The sequence below is a fragment of the Phymastichus coffea genome, unplaced genomic scaffold (assembly GCF_024137745.1).
Source record: "Phymastichus coffea isolate CEN01 unplaced genomic scaffold, Cenicafe_Pcof_1.1 PCOF00038, whole genome shotgun sequence".
NCBI classification, from domain to species: Eukaryota; Metazoa; Arthropoda; class Insecta; order Hymenoptera; family Eulophidae; genus Phymastichus; species Phymastichus coffea.
The window spans coordinates 1,110,416-1,121,429 of NW_026706849.1; the positions used below are offsets into that span (position 1 = coordinate 1,110,416).

General features: G+C 27.8%; 4 protein-coding genes across 4 annotated transcripts; 2 read left to right on the forward strand and 2 right to left on the reverse strand.

The window, feature by feature from the left end:
- The first annotated feature begins 194 nt into the window (after positions 1-194).
- On the forward strand, positions 195-3,225 carry LOC131663702 (transcriptional regulator ATRX-like). Its single transcript, XM_058934257.1, has 5 exons — positions 195-302; positions 888-1,400; positions 1,656-2,375; positions 2,458-2,704; positions 2,781-3,225. The coding sequence occupies exons 2-5, from the start codon at positions 921-923 to the stop codon at positions 2,909-2,911; spliced, it is 1,578 nt and encodes a 525-aa protein (XP_058790240.1). The 5' UTR covers positions 195-302; positions 888-920; the 3' UTR covers positions 2,912-3,225.
- A 1-nt stretch (position 3,226) lies between these two features.
- On the reverse strand, positions 3,227-6,360 carry LOC131663701 (testin). Its single transcript, XM_058934256.1, has 6 exons — positions 6,177-6,360; positions 5,713-5,917; positions 5,330-5,622; positions 4,446-5,215; positions 3,847-4,381; positions 3,227-3,772 (listed from the first exon to the last, which is right to left on the reverse strand). Exons 1-6 carry the CDS (start codon positions 6,234-6,236, stop codon positions 3,404-3,406), a joined length of 2,232 nt encoding a protein of 743 aa, XP_058790239.1. The 5' UTR covers positions 6,237-6,360; the 3' UTR covers positions 3,227-3,403.
- Positions 6,361-6,725: 365 nt separating this feature from the next.
- LOC131663749 (probable ATP-dependent RNA helicase DDX55 homolog) lies at positions 6,726-9,188 on the reverse strand. The gene is made up of 7 exons (XM_058934354.1): positions 8,954-9,188; positions 8,761-8,868; positions 8,368-8,640; positions 7,934-8,292; positions 7,667-7,864; positions 6,910-7,606; positions 6,726-6,828 (listed from the first exon to the last, which is right to left on the reverse strand). Exons 1-7 carry the CDS (start codon positions 9,050-9,052, stop codon positions 6,790-6,792), a joined length of 1,773 nt encoding a protein of 590 aa, XP_058790337.1. The 5' UTR covers positions 9,053-9,188; the 3' UTR covers positions 6,726-6,789.
- Positions 9,189-9,657: 469 nt separating this feature from the next.
- On the forward strand, positions 9,658-10,990 carry LOC131663754 (uncharacterized). The gene is made up of 5 exons (XM_058934359.1): positions 9,658-9,873; positions 9,991-10,068; positions 10,167-10,244; positions 10,518-10,782; positions 10,871-10,990. Exons 1-5 carry the CDS (start codon positions 9,763-9,765, stop codon positions 10,918-10,920), a joined length of 582 nt encoding a protein of 193 aa, XP_058790342.1. The 5' UTR covers positions 9,658-9,762; the 3' UTR covers positions 10,921-10,990.
- The last annotated feature ends 24 nt before the right edge of the window (positions 10,991-11,014 follow it).

Here is an 11,014-nt window from a genome sequence, read left to right on the forward strand (position 1 = left end):
CAATTATACACAATCAATCAATTAAAATTATATTTGTGCATTTGCTAGCACTTTTAAATTTGTAATTGCTTAATCTAACCTTCATACTCATACATATACATCTAAACATGGTACAACGTGTTACTGATAATGCATACTATATTACATATATATATATATATACACTTTCGCTACTCATCTTGCACTTGTAAAATGTGAAACTGAACAGCAAAATACAACCGGTCAATGGCTGCTCGGTTTCAGCATTTGGTGCACGTTGAACGTTAAGCACACAACTAAAATCGTTACAATTGAGAAAATTGGTGAGTAATAACTATTTATTAAAATAAAATTTTTAAGATATTGACATTTAGTTAAATGTATATCCTATATTACGAAGTTCAGCTACAGTTATGCGATTCTATTCAAACCAATTTTAGTTTATTATATTCTTTTCCCGCGCAAACTTTATAGCGAGTATTATTTCGTTGCTATCGTAAGTTTTATTTATTATTTTTAAGCGAACAATTTAAGTTCTAATGAAAATTATGTTTCTTGATAACATAAGAAACTTATTTTGTCATTTTTGTTAATCCCGTACTTTATTGAACCTGCGATAAAATTTTGAAAACATCTTTCATTTAGTTTTTAAACTCATTATGTATAATGTCTTAAAAAAATATTTTTCAACTGTCGAAAATAATTTAGCGAATCATATTAACATATATCCTTAAAAGTTGCAATAAACATTGAAATATGAATATTTATTATGATAAAAAAAGGGGTTAACATAATATTTTTTATTCGGAATACATGAATCTTATATGTTAGAATTATTTTGTTTTAAAAATTTGTATTACATATATTACATATATGAATTAAATAAATTAATAGATCATTGATTTTAGCTTTATTAATTGTATTCTAATAAACTGGTAAAAATGGTTGAGTCAAATCACAATGAAGAGGAGCCAATGGTTACCCAGAAATCGTCAGGTAAAATTGCCAGTGACGAACTTTCTAATAAGCGAAATAGAGAAGAAACATCTGACTCTGAAAATAACTTACCATTGAAAAAAGCTGGCATTAACAAAGTATCACAGGAAAAAGAAATAAGTCCAATAAAAATAAAAAAAGTTATCTCCAGTTCTGATTCAAATAATAGTGTAGAAGAATTAGACAATGATCAGAATAAAAATATAAACAATCAATCAAAATCTAATAATATACTAGATGAGAAAGTTAATGAATGTACAGAAACAGATTATAAAGATACAACAAAATCAACTACTACTAAAGAAAGTGAGACTGAAAGATATCGAAACTACGATATTCAAGAAAATGAACAAAATAGTATGAAAGTATCAGAAGAAGAAACTAATAAACATAATTTATCTTTGGAAAAAGAAAAAGAGAAAATGGTAATACGATCTATTTAATCATTAGTTTTATTAAATTTATTCAATTTACTAACTGACTATTTCAATTTTCTTATTTTGTGAAACTGTACATATATAGTTCTTTAACTTTGATAAATTATTTATTGTTTTAATTATATTTGAATAATAAATATTTCTATAGACCTTCAATGTTACAATCTTTTATGTTATCATTATTTCATTATCAAATACATTGATATTTTAAGAAATTTTAATTAATTGTTTTTTTTTTTGAAGGATCAATCAATGGAAGATGATGAGTCTGAAAAAGAAATGAAAAAGACAAAAAGTAAGAAAAAAAATGAAGAGTCTGAAATAATTAACGGAGTAGAACTTACTGTAGAATGTGCAAGTGATGAAAATTCTAGTGAAGAAAGTGTGAAAGAGGAAAGTTTCAAGCCCAGACCTAAGACTGAAATCATAAGAGAAGAGCCAAATGACTCTGAAGTTGATGCTAGCTCTTCTGAAGCAGAGAAGTCAGATTCTTATAAAATAATAGAAGCTAAATCAAAAAGCAATAGTGAAACAACTTTTATGCAACAGGTTCAAAAAAGAGATAAAAAAAAGTCTTTACTCATTAAAACAGCAGCTTCTGTGTTGGAATCTAACACAGATGATGAAGATTACAGCCCTGTTTTGAAAAAAAAGTTAAAAAAGTGTCCAAGCTCTAAAAAGACAACAGAAGCAAAAAGAGGGCGTGGTCGTCCACGTGGTAGACCTCCTAAAAATTCTATAAATTTAACAAAACATATATCAGAAGTTAAACCTGAGAAAAAGAGAGAGACTAGTAGCGACAAGACTAAGAAACAAAACGATAGCAAATCTACAGAGGCAAAGGATTCAGATAAAGCTGATTCAAAAACTGAAGATTCTGTAGATGAAGAATCTGACAAAAAAAATAATGATGAAAGTGATGAGAGTGAAGATGTTAAAAAGGGAAAAAGAAGGAAGCCTAGTGTTAGTTTTCCATTTTAATTCTTTCATAAAATAGACATTCGTGTTTTGTCAAAATTATTAATATTTTATTTTCATTTTTCAGAAGCGTAATATTCAAAAAATAGAAAAGCTAAAAAAGTATATTCGAGCAGCAGGAATCAAAGTTCAATGTTATACAATGTTATTAAAAGGTTGTGACACTGATGCTGCTAAAGCAAAACGTCTTACTGTATTTTTACATGAGCATGGTGTTGTTGGAAGACCAACTTTAGAAAAATGCAATAAAATCAGAATAAAGAATGAAACTTTGAAAGAAATTCAAGAATTGAATACCAATATTATCTCTGAAAGTAAGTTTCTTTTAAATATATTATAATTATAGTATATTTTTCAATTACATAAATAATGAAATCATATCCCAAATAGCTCGTTCCACTCGAGGTAAAATTGCAAGAAAGTCTCGAATTGAAAAAAAAGTAATCTCAAAAACACCTTCTACTCCTAACAAAAAGGCTTCTGAAACTTATAAAGTTATTGTTGACAGTGATTCTGAGTAATGGAATGTAGTTACCTAAAAAATGTACATTATTCAAAGTTAACTTATACAGAAAATGTTTTTACAATTACAATTTTCATATTTATTTAATTTAGTTAATAGTTCCAAAATAGATATTGATAGCTGTATTTATGTATTATTTATATTTTGACAATCTTTTGATTTATTAAAAAGTCTAAATTAATAATAAATACTTTTGAAAAATCTGAAATATGAAAGAAATTTTCTACTGAGTATTTTATTATAAAATAATTAAAAATTGATTAACAGACATTGTGTTATGAAACATCATAAATCATAATGAAAAATCGAATATTCTTGATACTGTCTGCAAGGTAAATTAAAGTTATATTGTAAACCATTGTACATATTAATATTAAATTTTGTTAAATGACTATTGTATTTAATAAAAAAAAATTTTTTATGATTTGACTCTTTATTATAAAATTATCAAGTATAAATGTTTAAAAATATACATTATCAATCATTCATTTTATCTTCCAAAGGCTTTTCGATGCAAAAATTCTGCAATGCACTCTTTGCTACAAAGGAGTTTATTTTCTTTGACAGATATTTTACCTCCAAGAAGACTTTTCTTACATGTAGTGCAACAGAAGCAATTTTCTGTTACATGAAAGTGTAGGTCTTTTACAGTAACTCCTTGTTGATCAGCAGCAATGACATTATTACAGGCATTACAAGTCTGAGCATAATTATTTTGATAACAAGAAAGACAAACTGGTCTATCATTTTCCGTAAGATACTGCCGTTCAGCTAAGGGAATGTCGCAGTCCCAACAACAAAAATGTTTCACATGATAATTGTGCCCCTCAGCAACCGTATATTCACGTACAAAAATAAGCTGTTAAATATAAAAGAATAATTATTATTTAAAAGCTTTAAAGAATATATCAATTAATAATAAAAAGAATCTACCTCGTCACAGGCAAAGCATCGTGGAATATCCAAATATTCTGCAAAATCTCTTGCACAATATAATTTATCCTTATGGCTAAAGTAAACTAAATCTACAAGCAGTTCGTTGCATGCAGAACATACAAAACACCCTGGATGCCAGGCTGCCTCTTTAATCTTTTCAGCAGTAACAACTACATCACCACAGTGTATATTTTCTTGGCAATTATGGCACTGGTATATTTTATTTGCATTCATTGTCAAACCCTCCATCTCATTTTGTAACTGACTTATATTGTCTAAATTTTGATGTACAATTAAAGCATTAACGCTATTTTCTGGGAATATTGGATTATTTAATAATTCTGAGTGAATAACATTTGATTGTATAGGCAAAGAGGTATTTAATTCTGCATTTAAATGTTTTGTTGGACTTGTTGGTGGATTGGAAGGCACTTGATATTCATGATTAGGATATTTTGTTTTGTTTCCAAAACTTTTAGAAATTTCAGGATTATTAGCTATTTCCAAAGAATTAAAAATTAATGGATAATGTCTGAAAAGTGATTGTTATGATTAGAAAACATTTTTTCATAAATTCATGAAATATAATAACACACCTTATAGATTCAATATTACTAGAGACAAAACCTGCTGCACAATCATCTTTATTGCTGCTTTGATTGCCAACTTCATTATGGGAATCCAAAAATCTTGTTTCATTAGAATTTCCACCTTTAATTTTATTTGCTCTCATACTACTTGGCAATAAAAGATCTTTAGATGATACTGTTTGCTGTAATATTCCAGCACTAATAGATTTACCTTTTAAAAGTTCTAAATTTTGTATGATATCAGTTCTCATATTAGGATTTTTATTATTTAAATGTACTGACTGATAAGGTTGGCTAGTCTGTGGATACTCTTCACTTGCAATAATACTAGAATGTTGTACATGTTCAATCCCATGACATATCGGATTGCTTTCCCAATTCTTATTACTTTTTTTAATAGAACTATTGAATTGTAATTCATTGTTATTTTGTGGTGCAGAACAAGTTTCATTTGGCTGGTTACTATTTTTCAGGGCACTTTCATATTCAGGTTGTTTAAAATAGGGTTCACTTTGAGCTTGCAAACTTTGTACTTGTATTACATCCTTTGTACAAGGTGTTGAACTAATTATCGGACCAACATTACCATGAAAATTAGGTAAATTAGATATTAAAGGCACTTGAAGATTTTTAGGAATGAAACTACTTGGAGTACGTAAATTCAACTTTGCATTTGGGTTCATTAAACTTTGACTATGCTGTGGACTGAACTGTTGAACATCAGTTGCATTTACTGGAGTCATGAAGGATTTATCAAATGGTTTTATAGTGGTTAACTGAAAAATAAAATTGTGTTAGATTGAATATTTTACAACATAATTTATATATATATATATATATATATATATATATATATATATATATATATATATAATTAAATAATTAATTACTTTGGAAACTTTTCCTTGGCCAGCTGATTTTTTAAGATTATCCAAGTACTTATTAAACTCCTGTTTTTCTTGTTCACTAAGATTATCACAGGCTTTGTAATCGATATCATGTAATGGCAATTGTTTTTGGAGTTGTTGTCTTCTTAAAGCTGCACCTGTAGATCCTTTAATAGGTAATTTATTAGATGGTAATGCATTCATATAATCTTCTGCCAATTCTTTTGTTATGTCAGGTGGAACCCATTCGAATGGAGTTTCTTGTTTAACTTGCTTCTTATTATTTACTTTAAGCACTGTAACATTTATTTTTCAAGTCAATCTTTTAAAATTTTGAAATATTGTTTGCATAAAACTTGAAATGGATAGCCTTAACAATCACTCACCAACAGAGCGATTGCTTTTTCTTTTAAGACCTGGTCCAAAAAGCAATTCGAATTGAGGAAAATCTTCATCATCGACATCATGATTGTCACCTCTACATTTGCAGTTTTTACAAATTTTTCTCCAGAAATGCAAATCTAATCCAGGACAAGCTGACTCACAGTTCAAACAAGGTGCACCAGCACCAGCTTCATGAGCTAATTTTGGCTACAATAATACAGGAAAAGTAAATGATTTAATTTCATAGTGAACAGAAAAAACTTTATAAAATAATAATTTACGTAATTTTTAAATAAATCATAATATTTTAGAAAAAATATTACAAAAAAATATTTTAGAGCAGTCAAATTAGAAAATGAAAATTAACTCATGAAATTAGATTGAATTTTATACTATTTAAATGCAAATATATTTAATTTTATATGTACTGTTACCAAATATTTAGAATAATATATACTAATTGTACCTTTCTCTTTCTGTTTTCCAACTCTACCAACCACTTTGGTTTATCTTCTTGATCTTCCATGTTTAGATTCCATAAATTATCATCAGTAATTAAAATACAAATAATGAGTAAGATAAATTTTAATTGCAATACTACTGTTTTTCCAAAATATTTTAGAAAAAAAGGTGGAGTGACTTGAGTGCTGATTTGCTTCCATCTACTATCACGCATATATAAATACTCTCTGAGTCATCTTTTGAAGTAACTGTACAGTTAAACTCAAAAGACTATACTGTACAGGCAAGAAAAAGATACAGAGATTTGTAGTCGAGTAAGAAAAAGTATGTAAAGACAATGTGTCACATATAATCAGGATTAGTTACGATGAATTCATAATATGAACTGTGTGACGTTCAAAATAAGATTCTTCAATGAAAGAAAAAATCATTTGATTTTATACAGTTCATATTCATTTTTCAATGTGAATTAATAACCCTCATGACAATTTTCTTAATGTTTATTGTATTCCATTTAATTTTTCATTCTATCAATTGACATGCCATTGAAGAATTACATAAGAAATATTATTTACATATTTACAAATTTATGACGAAATAGTAATAGTAAGAATATCTTATAAACCATTTCTTGTTAAATATTCCTCTTCAGATACCTATAAACAAAGTCAATTAGTAAACATATGAGACTAAGATTTTTATTGTTTCATTATGTGAAATAAAAATAAAAATTCTACCTTTCCTTTCTTATATTTTTTGTACAGAGCAATATCTTCCTCTAATTCTTTTAAATCTTCTTCACTTATAACATTCTTACGTTTTCTTTTTTTAATTCCTGGATTGTTTTCTTCGCGTCTTTTTTCTTTTTCTTTGCGTTTTTGTTTTTTTGTTTTCTTTTCTGATTTATTTTTTTTAGCTTCAGACCAAGCCTCTGTTTCTTTCATTTTCTTCTTATTCTTCCCAGGCCAAATTCCCGTGTCGTGATAATTTTGTAACTTTTGTAATCTTATTGCTTCTTTTTGCTTGTTTTTATAAGCTAATAAATTCACATCGACATCGTCTTCTTTAAAAGATGATAAATCTCTTCCTTTTGTTTCTGGCATTCGAGGAACTTTTAGCAGACCAAAGCCCATAAAAACTTTTCCTAAATTTAAATCTCTTAAAGGTAAAATATAACTGCATACATGTTTTTGGTATGCTTGTATGTATGAAACTACAGCTCTATTTGCCTTGTCATATAAAAGCCTATCTGTTTTTTGCAATTTTCTCATACATTTAAAACATTTTTCTACAAAGTCTTCCCTCACATCTAGTTTTAGTAATTCCATATTTACTTTCTGATTTTTCATTATAAAAATAACATAGGCATCTTCAGATTCAGACAACAACAAAAGTGCATTACCTTCCTTTCCACTTCTTGCTGTTCTCCCACACCTAAATCACAAGTCAAATTATCAATTTTTTTAGTAAAAAAATAGCAATTTTCAGACTAACCTGTGTACAAAACAACTTGCATTGGATGGCGGATCATACTGAATAACCCAGTCAACTTCTGGAATATCAATTCCACGAGCTAATACATCTGTACATATCAATAAACCACTTTCAAGTGTCTGAAATTCTTCAAAAATTTTGTGTCGTTTTTTTTTCATTTTTCCATGTAGTGATAAGATTTTTGTTGAAGATAAAAACCTGTAATATTATTTATAAATATTTTATTTGTGTAAAAATATTATTGAACTTAAGATATTATTTAGTTACGTCTTAATAACAGTGCTGAAGTAATCTACACATGCACAAGTTGAAAAAAAGATCATATATTTTAAGTCTGGTCCTTTACTTTTAATAAAATTTATCATATAAGCTAGTTTTTCATTTGGTTCTACTACTGAATAGTAATTGTTCAAATTTGTAGGAGTTGAATAAATATCATTTTCCTTCATAGTTATCATACATGGATTTCGTAATCCAGCTCTGACAAGTTGATTAACTTCTTTAGTTTGTGTGGCAGAAAATAAACCTGTTCTTCGCAATTTAGGCAGAAAACTCAAAATAATATTGATTTTCAAGGAAAAGCCTAAATCAAATAATCTGTCAGCTTCATCCAAGACCAATATTTCCTAAAAGTAATAATAAAAACTAGTATAATTTTATACTTCCTAACAGTGAAACGTTTTGAAAAATGTATTTATTACCAAAGATTTGACAGCAGCAGCCAAATTAACTTCCTTGCAATTTGTTAATATATCTTCTAATCGACCAGGTGTAGCAACAATTATGTTTACTCCATTTTTCAATTTACGAATATCTTCCTTAATAGTTGTGCCTCCAACTAATAATACTTGCTTTAGATAATTTATCCTGTCAAGAAATTTGTCTAATACCTTACTAATTTGTGTAGCTAGTTCTCTAGTTGGTGAAATAATTATTCCACCTATTTCTAATTTTTTCCATTTACCTGGTCTTTTCTATAATAATTAAATTTTATTTTTAAAAAAAGGGGTAACCAGTTTTGATAAAATATATTTTTCAAATTCGTTTAAGTAAATATTAACATTAAGTATGAAGATTTAAATTATAAATTTTACCTGTAATATTTCTAGTAAAGGTATTAAAAAAGCAAGAGTCTTTCCACTACCTGTAACAGCTTCCGCAGAAATATCTCGTCCTTGCAATAAAAGGGGAATACAAACAGCCTAATACATTTTTCAATAATTGATTAGATATAAATAAATCTATAATCAAATGTTTAAATTCACTTGAATAAGTAATAGCGCTTGCCTGTACAGGAGTCATGCGATCAAACTTCAATTCTTTTACAGTTTCTAAAACCGCAGGACTTAGTGGAACTTCTGTCTCATTCCAGTTTTCCGAGACCATTATTGTTTTTTTTTTATTTTGTATTAAATTTTAAAAATAATTAAATAGATGAAAAAATTACAGTACAGATATTCTAATTACAATTTTAAGCGGTATGCATGCGTGATTTTATCGAGGTTAAGTATACTGTATAACCAGGGTCGGGCGGTTTTGTCAAAAAGCTTCCAGCAGTTGACTTCAGACCTCACAATTTTCGTAAAGAGGAAGTGAAAATTGTGAAGTCTGAAGTTAACTGCTGGAAGCTTTTTGACAGAATCGCCCAACCCTGCATTCGGAATTCACACTTTTCAGGCGCCTGGTACGAAAAAAGCTTTGATTTGTCTAGTCGCAAACTTATAATTTTTTATATCAAAATCAAAATGATTATTTTGTTTGATCTAAACACCATAGTAGCATATAACTAATTATAATTATTAATACTCATTATGAAATTTATATAATTTATATCGAAATTTATTTGAATTCAAGACAAACATCTGAATAACTTGCTGATTACTTACAAATTACACACACATATCATATGTATAGTTTTCTATAAGCGAACATGTCTATATAGCTTGCTAAAAGCCATCATATTTACAAATAAAAAAGGTCGGGCAGCGGACTTAAGTTAAAACAAGTGAACCTATATAGGAACCTCACATTGTCCTAGATATATATTATTGTAACAGAGATTGATTGTAAAATATAAAGCGAATATTTGGAATATAATGAGTAGCCAATATTCATTCACTAAAAACAAAATAGATTCTGATGACTCAGATAGTTTTACGTTAAGAATATCGAGCAACGAAAGTGAAAATGATAGTCTGAAACTTGCGGTTCGTTATGCGAACAGAAATTTTCGTAATTGCTGTTCATATTCTATGTTTAATGCTTTGTATATTACAGTAAAATATTGATCGAGTAATGCTATATTTTTTCCAAAATAACAATAGATTTCTGCAAGTGATGACGATAATACCAATAGTGATTACTATAATTCTGCGACAGGAAGTGGGCTGTCATCTTCGACGGTATGATTGCATTTGTTAAGCCTGTATAAAATCAAATTTTTATTTTTATCACTAATCTTATATTTTTGATAATTTTGACTGAATTTTCATATTTCCAGATCCAAATGGATGAGAACAGATCGCTCAGTCCTATTTTCAATTTTAAAATGGTTCAAAGAAAAACAGTTTCTTTTCAGGTAGCGTAATTAATTTTCTCCACTGAATAATACCAAACTGATAAAATATTTGAGTGTAGTTGAATAATTTGTGAATATAGTTAAATAATGAAGTCGGTAATTTAATTAACTACACACATACGTGCGATGTTTCATTTAATTATTTTGATTTATTTTTTCAAAATCATGTCCGAACTTTTCTTAATAAAACAACGAAATATAATATTGTTTATGTTTTTAATATTCACTTAACAATAAATGCCTTGTAAATTCAATTTTTATACTTACTTTCAGTCTTTGAGTTACAAGTTACAACTTTGTATCAATAAAGTGGAGGCATACAAAAAAAACGAATTATTTTCAAATTCTGAAAACAGAAATGAAAATAGTTCATCCTCTGAAAGTGAGCTAGAAATGAATCAATTTAAGAAAATTGGTAATCAAACCAATAGAGAGCTATTTAGTTCAGATGGTGATAGTTGTTCGACGAATGAAAGAAATGTCATGAGAAATTCATTACATTCCTATCGAATATTAAAAGAATCTGATAAACTGAAAAGTAAGTTCAATTATAGGAAATAATAATGTTGATTCTTATATTTAAAATTGTGTAATGAGGTGTTCCATTGATTTTTATAACTTTGCAGAATGTAAAATTGAAGTTTGGGAACCTATAACGACTTTAAGTTTAAAATGATAGCAATATTCTGAATTTTCAAATATTTCATTTGTATAAAGTTGAGAAGATACCACATCAGAATTAATTTTGACAAATTTTTCCAGGGCGTATA

Coding starts and splice junctions, on each gene's coding strand:
- LOC131663749 (XM_058934354.1), bottom strand. CDS start 9,052: ATGGTCTCGGAAAACTGGAATGAGACAGAAGTTCCACTAAGTCCTGCG. Junction 8,641..8,760: donor CTTTACTAGAAATATTACAG/GTAAAATTTATA, acceptor TAATTATTATAG/AAAAGACCAGGTAAATGGAA. Junction 7,607..7,666: donor GCAAGTTGTTTTGTACACAG/GTTAGTCTGAAA, acceptor CTTGTGATTTAG/GTGTGGGAGAACAGCAAGAA.
- LOC131663701 (XM_058934256.1), bottom strand. CDS start 6,236: ATGGAAGATCAAGAAGATAAACCAAAGTGGTTGGTAGAGTTGGAAAAC. Junction 5,623..5,712: donor AAAAAGCAATCGCTCTGTTG/GTGAGTGATTGT, acceptor TAAATGTTACAG/TGCTTAAAGTAAATAATAAG. Junction 5,216..5,329: donor GCCAAGGAAAAGTTTCCAAA/GTAATTAATTAT, acceptor TTTATTTTTCAG/TTAACCACTATAAAACCATT.
- LOC131663754 (XM_058934359.1), top strand. CDS start 9,763: ATGAGTAGCCAATATTCATTCACTAAAAACAAAATAGATTCTGATGAC. Junction 10,245..10,517: donor GAAAAACAGTTTCTTTTCAG/GTAGCGTAATTA, acceptor ACTTACTTTCAG/TCTTTGAGTTACAAGTTACA. Junction 10,783..10,870: donor AGAATCTGATAAACTGAAAA/GTAAGTTCAATT, acceptor ATAACTTTGCAG/AATGTAAAATTGAAGTTTGG.
- LOC131663702 (XM_058934257.1), top strand. CDS start 921: ATGGTTGAGTCAAATCACAATGAAGAGGAGCCAATGGTTACCCAGAAA. Junction 1,401..1,655: donor AAAAAGAAAAAGAGAAAATG/GTAATACGATCT, acceptor TTTTTTTTGAAG/GATCAATCAATGGAAGATGA. Junction 2,376..2,457: donor GAAAAAGAAGGAAGCCTAGT/GTTAGTTTTCCA, acceptor TTCATTTTTCAG/AAGCGTAATATTCAAAAAAT.